This window comes from Eulemur rufifrons, chromosome 9, assembly GCF_041146395.1.
Source record: "Eulemur rufifrons isolate Redbay chromosome 9, OSU_ERuf_1, whole genome shotgun sequence".
Lineage (NCBI taxonomy): Eukaryota > Metazoa > Chordata > Mammalia > Primates > Lemuridae > Eulemur > Eulemur rufifrons.
Genome location: NC_090991.1, coordinates 51,934,056 through 51,945,253, shown reverse-complemented (window position 1 = coordinate 51,945,253; position 11,198 = coordinate 51,934,056). Strand labels below are relative to the sequence as shown.

Below are 11,198 nucleotides of genomic sequence, written 5' to 3'. Positions count from 1 at the left end.
GAGGCTGAGACAGTAGGATCGCTTGAGCTCAGGAGTTTGAGGTTGCTGTGAGCTAGGCTGACGCCACGGCACTCACTCTAGCCTGGGCAACAGAGTGAGACTCTGTCTCAAAAAAAAAAAAAGATTTCTCCTATCTTCTTTCCACATCCCAAGGAAACCTCTTGGGCAGCAGCTTGGGGGGCTGCCACCCCAGCTTTGGGAAACTGTCAGGGCAGTTCAGTGAGGCATGGAGGCAGCAACCGCCACGCCGGGACATGCGTCTGAGAATAATGTAAGAACCTGAACCATCCACTCACCTCCATCCCTTCCAACAGCCGCAAAGGCATTAGGCTTTTCTTCCGTAACAGAGGTGGAGGCAGTGTCAGAGGAACTGCCCAGGGGTCCCAGCAGGCATCTGAACCCTGAGCTCCAGGAAGGGCCCGGACAGGTATCTCACTGCCTCCCTTGTTCTCTACCTTAAAATTGGATTTTAAAAATAAATACACGAGCCAAAGCTGAAGAGGAGAGCTAACCCTTGGCAATGCTTAAGCAGTGGGACGGCAAGTCTTGAGCAGAACAAGTGTTACCAGGGAGCCTGAGGAAGAAACAGACACACCCCACCTGTCCTGTGACTTCTGTTTCAGACACTGCAGGCCCAGTCTGCCCTCAGGCTTCTGTGGACTAGGCAGCTGCCGCAGGGCGGGCACCCTGGGGCTCTCTGAGGCAGTCCCAGCCTCTGGCCCAATCTCACTCACACCTCCCTGAGCAGGGCCCACCAGGACGGATTTGTCCCTGCCATTCCCAGAGTAGGGACCTCAGTGGGAACTGAGACGAAGACTTCTCGACCGCGAGGTCCTCTCTGCCCTTTCCTTCGGACTTCCCTCTGCCACCGCCAGGGCCGGAATTCAGGGCAGCGCCTGGCTCTTGCCTGTCTGTGTCATTAAAAAGCCACCCAGGGACTTCTGGCCGCCGCCACCGCGTGCGTGCACTGAGGGGAAGGGGTGTTGGCCGGAAGGGAAGGGGGGCACAGGGCCCTGGCGCCGGGGGTTGGAGGTGTGCTCAAGTTCCGACAGCGGGAGAGGTAGGCGGGCAGGGTGACGACCCCAGTAACTTCTCCAGAGCCAGGGGTCCGGAGCTCTGGGAGTGGCGCCGTGGCCCCCAGCGGCTGGCTCCAGAGGCCGGGGTGAGCGGGGGCCCAGCTCGGTCCGCGGCGGCCGCCGGAGGGGCTCGCGTTCGCCCCCTCGGGCTGGCGGCGGCCGGCCGCGCCACAAATGCCCAGAAGTGTGACTTTGAGTCAGTTCCCCGCCGCGTGAAGGGTACACACCCGCACACCCGCGACACCGCACGCAGCAGGAGCCGGGACACTGTGCCCCTAGACCCGCACCAGCGGGGCGCACTCCTGTGCTGCCCGCGCCGCCCGGCGCCGCGCGACCGCCCCTTCCTCCCGGGACCCCCAGCACAGCGGCCACACCTACCCCCAGCCCCGCCCCGCCCCGCCGTCCCACTCCGCCGTGGCCTTGCGGTGGGCGGGCGGCAGCCGTGTAGCCCCCACCCCGCCCAGCCTTCACCTTGCCGGAATTGGCTCGCCGATACGGGCTTGGGGGTTCGGAGCGGATTTATTTTTTTAAACATTTTTTCAGCAGACCACATCTCCGCCCCCCGCTCGCGGTCCCCCGCCCCCCGCACATATACCCTGCACACCACACACACACACACACACACACACACACACACACAGACACCCGGCGCGCACAGACACACGCTCCCTCCCTCCGGCGCTCTACCCCTCGCCCGCCCGCCGCGCACGCAGCCGGCCCGGCTCCCCGCGCCCCGCGCCCCGCGCCCCGCCGCCGCCGAGCGAAGCCGGGCTGAGCTCCGAGCCGCTCATGGAGAAAGTGCCGGGCGAGATGGAGATCGAGCGCAGGGAGCGGAGCGAGGAGCTGTCCGAGGCGGAGAGGAAGGCGGTGCAGGCTACGTGGGCCCGGCTCTATGCCAACTGCGAGGACGTGGGGGTGGCCATCCTGGTGAGGTAGGTGTCGCCCCAGACCGGCCGGGCCCAGGGCAGGGAGGGCGGCAGCGGCTCCGGGCAGAAGCAGGCTGGGCCCGGGTCCGAGCTCAGCGCCACCTCCCCAGCTAAGATCGGGCCGGGCCGGGGCTGGCAGGGCACGGGCACGGGGCGCCTTGGGGTGGGCGAAGCCTCCGTGGAACCTTTCCTGGCCCCGGGCGCGGGGCTCCCTAGGAACTAGGAGCCAGATGTGGGAGGGCACCTCGGTCCCCCACCTCTCCTCTCCCTCAGAACTCCTGGCTCAGCGGCCGTTCCCTCCCACCAGCGACCCCAGCCACCCCGCCAAGCCGGCAGGCGCACACGTTTTACCAGCCTTTCAAAGGGGTCAGTGGGGGCTCCCCATTTTAGAGACAAGAAAACTGAGGCTCAGCCAAGAAGGGGGACAAAGAGGAGTAGACCCCTCTCTCCAGCTCAGCCACTTTCCCTGTTCAAAGCCTCTTGGAAGAACAGAGCAGAGAGCAAGAGAGTAGAGGTCAGAAGGAGTAGACTGCTGGGGTCGGATTTCCCAGCTGCCGCCTTCCTGCCGGAGGGTGAGCCAGCAGGGAGCTCCCAGGTGAGGCACAGGTGAGTGGAGAAGCAAACAGTCCTCTAGGATACAGTCCCTGCTGAGTGTGGTGGAGGAGGGAGAAGAGAGAAGCTTCAGGAGACAGGGCCCAGCCCTGAAACCCCCACCTAGGAAGGAAATGCTGTCTTGGGCTCAGGGGTCATTCAGGCACCACATGCCTCTGAGGGACCCACAGAGAGGCACTGTTACTCACACACCTACACATAGGTGCACGTACACCACTCTTGTATGGTCGATGTCCTCAAGCCCCACCAGCGAGTTACTGACTCTAGCTACAAATCCGTGCTCTTCCCACACGTGCTGGTCCCTGGGGTGCAGGCGGAGAGGCCCCAGACCACACTCACCCAGAGGCCCCTGTCCTTGGCAGAGGGAAGCTGTCAAATCTAGGACAGAGCGGGGCAGCCTTGTTCTGTGAAGATGGGGCGAAACCTGGCCTCTGGAAGGACAGCTTCAGTGCACGCCTGGCTCCCAGGTCGCTGCCTGCAGCTCCCATTTCCCCCCGCCCCCACCCCTGCCTCTCCCAAGCCTGGGACCTACCCAGCTCCCTATTGATGTGCCCTGATTCCTCCAACTTAGAAACAGATTTTGGAGGAAAAAGAGCAAGAAGCACTTCTGAGGAGTTAGCGGAGCTTTCCTAAGGAAGGGGCAGCTACCTCGGCAGCTCCCAGGCCCAGAAACACAGCTGGGGGGTGGGGGGCAGGAACCCAAGAGGGGATTGGGATCCTGAAGCCCCACACACTCGAGCTCCCACACACCACACAGTGGGCAGCGCAGTCACAGACGCGCCAGACTGCATCCTCCAGGGCCGCTCACAGCCATGTGTGTCCGCACTACAGGCCCCCAGGCCTCGGGGTGCACACATGGGTCACCAAGGGGAACCAAGGCCGGGTCCGCAGAACCTTGGAGATTCTCTGCCCCAACCCCTGCCATTTCCCGGTGAGGATATGTAGAGGATGTGTTCACAATCCATCTCCTGGGCACCCCTGAACCTCCCCAGGAATGGGACGGGGTGGTGGGGGGTGTACAGAGGAAAAACACTGAAGACAGGGCTGTTTCTGGGTAGTCTGAGCTCTTGTTGAGGTTTTCTTTCTCCCTCTACACCCCCTCTGGCTCCCTGTTCTTGACTTTTAGAGGAGGCTGGGCCTGGGCTGGGGGAGGTATTTACCAATGTGCTCTGTGCTCAGAGAAAGGCCCCCAAAACCTGAGGTTTGAGTTAGCAACTAGATCTAGCCTGCCACACTTCACTTGACCCCACCTCTGTGTTGACTAGAGCCCAGCCTGGGGGGACAACCTGGCCTAGCACAGTCTCAGCCCCAAGTCCCACAGCCTTCCCTTGCCTTTTCCCTCCTCCTGCTGCCTGCCCAGGGCCTGGCCAGTGAGGGAGGGGTGGAGAGGGAGGTAAGGGCAGGACCGATTAGCTTCTCAGGGCTCCCAAAGTCCCTTCCCAGATCCTGGACCCATCAGTCTTGTCACAATGCCCTGTCTTCCCACTTACGACACACATATCTTCAAGGACAAGGCCCCAGCTAGAGCCTGAAACCCATCCAGCCCTCTGACCCATCGCTCTCATATCCGCCCTCTGCAGTGGGCCAGGCCCTGGGCAACCCGTATCAGCCTGCAGGGCAAGGAGGAGGCAGCCGCACTCGGCACCCCCACCTGGAGAAGTTGGTGGGGGCGGAGGAGGAGTTACCTTTGGGGTCTGAGGCAGACCCCACACTTCCACTCCCTGCCAGGGAGGCGAGCAAGAGGGAACACCCACCCTCCCTCCTGGTTGTAACTCTGACACCTTCCCCCTCACACTCAGACAAGCCTATTTCAGGCTCTCTTGGAAGCCCAGATGCCTCTGGGAGCTGAGAAACTCCCCAGGGCTGAGGCTTCTCCCTGGCAGCACAGGCTGAGATGGGGTGGAGTGGGGTGGGGGGAATACAGAGGGGATGGGTGGGGGGTGGGGGTGGAAGCCAGGAGGAGGGAGAAGAGAACGTGGGCCCCAGGCTCCCCTGCCCAGAAGTGGGGGCTCCCTGGGGCTGTCATTCCTGAGGGCCATAACCCGGTGCTCAGCGTGGGGGCAGGAGATTCACCTGGGTCCTGGCCACGGTCCCCCTGTCTCTCCAGGCAGGATGGGGAAGCCATCAAAGCAGGGATGCTTGGGCTCTTTATTGGGCAACCTTGGGCGTCAATTTCTAATCCATAAAATGGGGATAAAAACAGTGCCAACCTCAGGAGCATATTGCAAGAATTAGTGAGAGCATATACTAAGTACTCAATAAATGTTCCCTGTTATTTCCTCATCAGTAAAATGGACATAATACTTGCTAAGTTGTGGCAGTTAAATACAATAACAGAGGTGGAAATGCTTTGCAAATTTTTACATACCAGGCACATATATATCATTTTTATTGCTATTGTAAAATCCCCAAAGTCTGAGATGCTCATCTAAGTTCAGACAGGGTTTCTCCCATTTGTCCCTCATTACGATGCTTCTCGAGAAAAAAAAAACAATACATTTTCAGACCCGTTGCCTCATTTGTCCTCTCACCAGTGTATCTGCGGAGCAGCAAGAGCAGGGACTCCTCTCACACTTCTGCAGACACGGAGGTGGGAAGTGGTTTGCCCAAGGTCACAGTTGGCCTCTGAGAGGGGCCCTCCCCAGTCTCCACAAGGACTGTGCCCGGTCACTGTCCGAACCTCCCCCGCCAATGGCAGCCCCAGCACCGGGAGGGACGGCCCCGCCAGATGCTCTCTCTGCATCCGTTCCAGCTCTCACATCTGAGACTCGACTCCCGGCCAGAGGGCTAGCTTGGCAAATAATCAGCTGTCTGAACACAGAGGGGGACATGCCAAAGGTGTGGAACAACCTCAAAAGAAATAGGTCCAAGACGCTCCGTACGTTTTCCGAGGATTAAGTCCGTGCATGTGTCTCATGGTGCCCAGCCCTGGCTGGGGGAGGAGGTACAAATGTCACCGTCATTCTGCACACTGCAGGGCCCCGGCCAGGGTAGGGGTCAGAGGGTGCATGAGACCTGGCTTCTGCAGATGGGTTTGGGATCCAGTCTGACAGACTGAAAGGGTTGGCAGGGAGTGCCACCTGAGTGGCACTGTGGCCTTGAGGGGAAAGTAGTATCCCCAGGCCAGGCTGGGGACCCAGGGAGAGGTGAGTCTGACACAGGGAACGAGTAAGGAAGGCATCCACTGTGTGGCCCACCCGAGGAATGCTTTACCAATGGCAAATGAAGCCGTTCGGCTGGAGCAGGGAGGGCTTGGGTGTAGGGAAGAACGTGGACACGAGGTTGGAGAAATGTGTATGGGACAGTCTGTAAGGAGCCCAGAATGCCCGGTTAAGGAGTTTTGACTTTGTCTGGTAGACCATGGGGAGCCACTGAATGTTTTTGAGCATGAGAGGGACCTAATGAAAGCAGCACTGGGGGGGAAATCTGACAATTTCAGATAAACTTGTGATTCTCAAACGCAAGCTCTTACCCTCTTGGCTGAGCAGGGCCCGTAGGGTTTGGGAAGGAGGCGAGGAGCAGGGAAGGCTGAGCCTGGGGGAGAAAGCGCAGACGTGGTGGGGCCGGGGAGGGGCCCCGTGCCAGGCAGTTTGGGTAGAGCGGGGTCTGTGTTGAGGGCCACATCCACAGTGGAAACCATCATGGGGGGCGGCTCCTGCTGCACCAGCCCCCAACCCCCACCACCATCCTGGCTGCGTCAGGGTGGGGCCCGAGGGAGCCCCCACCCTCAGTGTCCACCCCGTCCTTCCTGCCAGGTTCTTTGTGAACTTCCCCTCCGCCAAGCAGTACTTCAGCCAGTTCAAGCACATGGAGGAGCCGCTGGAGATGGAGCGGAGCCCCCAGCTGCGGAAGCACGCCTGCCGGGTCATGGGGGCCCTCAACACGGTGGTGGAGAACCTGCACGACCCCGACAAGGTGTCCTCTGTGCTCGCCCTTGTGGGCAAAGCCCACGCCCTCAAGCACAAGGTGGAGCCCGTGTACTTCAAGGTATGTCGCTGCGGCCCCCCCACCGCCCACCCTGCTCTGTTCCAGAGCCCCACAGGGCCCACACCCCAGCCACCTGCAGCCTGTAGGCTCTGGGGGGCTCCCTGGGGCAGCAGAGGTGACCACTGGGCTTCCCAGCCTCTTTCCCTGGAGTGCCTGTGACGGGGACAATGCCCGGCAGCCGACGAAGGGGCTGGGTCCGGAACAGCTCTTGTCTTGAGAGTGTCTGGTCCCAAGCCGCCAGGCTGTAGCGTTATGAATGATCCCCTTGGCCACAGGGGTCCTGGGGGCTGTGGGAAGGGGCAGGGTGCCCAGCGTTCACTCCCCCTTCCCCCTTTGCCCCCAGATCCTCTCTGGCGTCATTCTGGAGGTGATTGCCGAGGAATTTGCCAATGACTTCCCACCCGAGACGCAGAGAGCCTGGACCAAGCTTCGTGGCCTCATCTACAGCCACGTGACTGCTGCCTACAAGGAAGTGGGCTGGGTACAGCAGGTCCCCAACGCCAGCACGTGAGGAGGCGGGTGAGGGTGGGCCGGGCAGCCTCCCTGCCATGTCCTCTCCTGTCCCCCAGGTCTCCCATCTCTCCTGGGGCCCAGGGGCTGACCACCAGGGCAGGAACACTTGGGGCAGGCCAACTCTGGGGTCTGACAATTAAGAACAGGCGCAATAGGAAAAGGCCTTCGAGACGGCTCCCCCCTGACTTCAGGCCGGCTCCGCTCTTGGCTGCCCAGAGCCGTGAGATCCAGCAAGTTCTCCAACAGGGAGCAAGAGAGCGCTCGGAGCCCCCAAGGCCACAGCTGCCCAGGCAGAGAGGCGCCAGAGGCTCCTGGTGGGAAGGCTAGCCCATGAGGCTCAGAGGCAGCCGGGCTCCGGCCACTTCCTCCCTGGGCACCAATTACATGGGGCTGTTTTTTCATCCGACGCTGACCAATGCTCCTGCCCGCCCTCTGCCCCAGCAAGGGTTAGAGCCAGGAGAATCACGAGGACATGTACACACACACTCATGCCCAAGCCCAGGCAGGACCTACATGGGTGTCACTCGCACGCACGCTAGCAAGGGATTGTTTACTTCCAGGCTGACCCGGAGGCCAGGCTTCCAGTTCTGGGCCCAGAGATGGCTCGAGGAGGGTGGCCGGCCTCAGTGACTCCAGCCGACTTGGAGCAGGAGGGGAGGGCTACCCCCAGACGTGACAGCTGGGAACGCTCCGGCCTCCCTGGGCCCCCAAGGGGCAGCTGGTTCTGGGAGCTGAATGGAGGGGTGGAGGCAGGGCTGGAGTAGGAAGAGAGAGGAGCGGGGGCGGGAATGGGAACCAGGGGTCAGCCAGCGGCTCAGGACACGCGTTGTAGAGAAACATTCCCAGCAGTTTCCCATGGAAGAGGCGGCGTCTCCTCCCGGGCTCTGCACGGGCCCCCAGGGCTACCGGACTCCTGCCCACGGGCTCCCCTGAGGGCAGCCGGTTAGGCCAGGCCAGCTGCCCTTCCTGCTGCGACCACACTGGCCCCTGTGCTCCTGCTCCCCTCCCCCGCATCGGCACCGCCCCCAGAGAGTGGAGTCCTCGGAAACTGCTGGCTGTAGCGAGGCCAACTCCAGATGTGCACAGCTGGGCCCTGGCCTATCCCAGATCCTGGAGTAGATGAGAAATAGGCAGAGATTTTTACCTGCCAGAGGAGGGCATTGGCAGAGCCTGAAGAGCTGGGCTTACCACCCCCCTCCCGCCAGCTGTCACCCAGAGGAGCCAGGGGCAGAGGAGGGCTGGGGAGAGGAAGGGGCTCGCCCTCCCACCCCTCTCCCCGGGCAGGCTCTGCCGCCAAAGAAGAGTTTGTTTACAGCCAGGACACAAGACTTCCTGCTTCTAGAGAAAAAGGCTTTTTTATAGGGGCCTAGAGGGACCGGAGAGAGAGCTGGCTGGGCACGAGCCCCAGTGAATCAGAAACACATGGCTAAGGCGACGCCCCGCCCCGCCCCTCTCTGCCGCAGCAGGACCCCCGGGACTTAGAGCTCTCCAAACCCCAAACGTGTGGAAACTGCCGAAGTCTCCTCCACCCCATTTCTGCTCCTTGTGGACTGAATGGGCTACAGAGGGGACTGGTGAGCCCCAGCTGCCTCCCACGCAGGGGTGAGCCCCAGCTGTTGGGTCCTGGGTTTGTTCCTCATCCCTTTGCACCCTCAACCCCACTCCTGGTCTCCCAGGGGCATGGGTGAGGTTCCAAGAAGGAGTGTCTCTCTGGCCTGGGCCTGCAGACCCAACCTACTACCAGGGTCCAAATGGGCTCGGAGGGTGGGATGGAGTTACAGAGCCGAGTTCTAGAAGGCCCCGTCCAGCTTGTCTTATCAGGGAAGCAGTGGTGGGCCGGCGCCACTGTTTATGGAACCATCTCTGCTTCAGGGTGTGTGCGCCTCTGCGTGGGCGGGCGCGGGGGGCGGCAAGTACATGTGCAGAGAACATGGACAGACTGACGGGTGGCCAGGGGAGGTAGGAGGCCGGACAGAAGGCACCACATTCCAGATTTAGTAGAGAAAGAGCTCACATTTGTATGGTGCTTTGCAGTTTGTGAAGCACTTTAAACTTTTACAGTTTATGTCACTTGATTCTCACGCAGACAGGCCACAGACGTGCCTGAGGCCACACAGTAGGTCTGTGGCAGGAGGGGGACCTAGGACTCCGGTCTAATGGTTGCTTTCAGCTGCACTGTGCCAAGTCTCAGCAGAAAGCCCCTGCCCCGCCATGCCCAGATCCCTCTCCCTGGCCCCCCAGTTTCCCTGGTCTCCTTCCCAGCCCCTCGTAACCTGTTTCCTTCATTTCCTATTTCGTCCACAGCCCACCGGCCACACTGCCCTCTTCGGGGCCGTAGGACCCCTCCCGCAACCCCCCCTCCCTGGCAGCACCTTGAGCAGAAGGCCGAGTTCTGAAGACCCTCCTTGACCCACCATTTCTGGGTGCCAAGGAAGCTGGAGGAATCCCTGACTCGACTTCCTGGAAGGAGGCCTCTGCCACGCTGCCGTCCCCCTGGAGCTGCCGGGAGGCGGTGCTGGCTGCCTGGATGCTGACCCAGAGCGGCGGGCGCGGGCCCTTCCTCCTTGCAGGCCGGGCCCACTCTTCTTAGCTTTTCTATTCACTGTTAGAGAGAGAGACCTAGCTGAGCGCTGGTCAGCTGGCGGGAAGCGGGGACAGGAGTCGCTCCGGGGTAGACCGGCCCCATTTCTACGTGCCCGGCCAGCATGCAGGTCTTCACATCACCATCTAGAGCATCACGCGCACATCTACCGTATATACAGATATATTCTATATACAGTCTCTATATAAACATATATACACATATACACACGGACATATCTATAATGTGTATCTGCGGGGCCCAGAAGCCTCGGTCTGCCCACCCTCGTGGGGGGCAGGGAGGGGTCCCAGGCGAGCAGAGAACCAAGTGTTCTGGCGGAGGAGGAAGCCCCACAGCAGTGCAGAAAGGGTCTGGGCCTGGATGGACAGGGCTGGGTGACCCGGCTTGCCTGCCAAACCCAGCCCATCCTCTCTGACCAGCTCCCCACATGCCCGCTTTGTGCTTCCAGGCAAAAGGCTCTGGCTGGCTCCCCACTCTCCCTCGAAGGATCTGGCTCACTGAGTTGCCCCAGCATGGGTCAGGGCAGACAGAGGGGGCCCAGAAGTTCTGGGCAGGGTGGCCACACTGGAGAAGGGGACTTAGTACTAAGAAACCTCGAATGCCAGCTCCACCTGCCTTTGCCACAAAGACAGCGCTGGGGACATCCAGGCTGCTCCGGCAGCTGGACGACAGGACCAGATGCCTGGGTTTCACCCTCAGCACTGGGGACCAAGCACCCTGCCCTCCCCGCCCCTCCTCTGTCCATCCATCCGTGTCAGCCTTGCCAGGGACCCCCCACGTGTGCCCCTTGGTCACGTGTATCGTCCTCAAGGATGTTTTGCTGCTGTGGCTACTGTGCCTGTGTCCCCCGCCCCCTGTCCCATCCCCATGCAGCCATCCACGTAACTGCCTGTCCTTTTGTAGGTCCTGATGTTTGTAACCAGACCCAGCTGTGTCATTAAACAGACCCTTTCTTGCTGTACCTGTGCACACTCACTTGGTCTTTTCCCACCACCTGCCCTCGCCTCTGTCTCCCCTCCCTAGTTCTGGACTCGGCCCTTCTCGAAATCTCCCCCAAGGGCACCCCTCACCTGTGTCTCAGCCGCTCCTGGGCCCCTTTCTAAACTGTGGCTTAGAACGGCTGTGGCCCCCTCTCCTGTTTGATCAGGAACATGGAGCTACAGACTGGAAGCTGGGTTTTTTGTGAGAGTGGGGGTGTCTATACTTGTTAAAAAGTCAGGGACCTGTTAAGATTTTGTTCTAGAAATCTCTCGGCCAGGATAGGATCAGTGAGGAGGATTCAAGGGAGGGATTTCCAGCCAGAGGGCCCCCTTTATCCAAGCACTGTAGCTACAGAGCCGAGGATCAAACCTTGATCTTGTAGACCCGAACATTGGACGTCGGAGGGCCGAGTGCCCAGCCCTGTGGCTCAAGTCACATGTGGTGGGTCAGCCCTTGGGTGCTTGAGAAGGAAACCTGCTCTCATCAGCCTGAACCCCGCAA

The 11,198-nt window shown here is 60.9% G+C and overlaps 1 protein-coding gene across 2 annotated transcripts; it reads left to right on the top strand.

Moving 5' to 3' along the window:
• Positions 1–1,847: 1,847 nt before the first annotated feature.
• Positions 1,848–10,640, top strand: CYGB (cytoglobin). Of its 2 annotated transcripts, none has more exons than XM_069481736.1 (4): positions 1,848–2,008; positions 6,370–6,601; positions 6,945–7,108; positions 9,419–10,640. In XM_069481736.1, exons 1-4 carry the CDS (start codon positions 1,866–1,868, stop codon positions 9,450–9,452), a joined length of 573 nt encoding a protein of 190 aa, XP_069337837.1. In that variant the 5' UTR covers positions 1,848–1,865; the 3' UTR covers positions 9,453–10,640. The 2 variants fall into 2 exon arrangements, with proteins under 2 accessions (XP_069337837.1, XP_069337838.1); XM_069481737.1 differs by having other exon boundaries at positions 6,945–7,120; positions 9,419–9,464.
• The last annotated feature ends 558 nt before the right edge of the window (positions 10,641–11,198 follow it).

What these genes read in the sequence shown, in the direction of transcription:
- CYGB (XM_069481736.1), top strand. Translation starts at nt 1,866, where the DNA reads ATGGAGAAAGTGCCGGGCGAGATGGAGATCGAGCGCAGGGAGCGGAGC. An exon ending in TGGAGCCCGTGTACTTCAAG is followed by an intron (nt 6,602 to 6,944) that starts GTATGTCGCTGC and finishes CTTTGCCCCCAG; the next exon opens with ATCCTCTCTGGCGTCATTCT. An exon ending in CAGGTCCCCAACGCCAGCAC is followed by an intron (nt 7,109 to 9,418) that starts GTGAGGAGGCGG and finishes TTTCGTCCACAG; the next exon opens with CCCACCGGCCACACTGCCCT.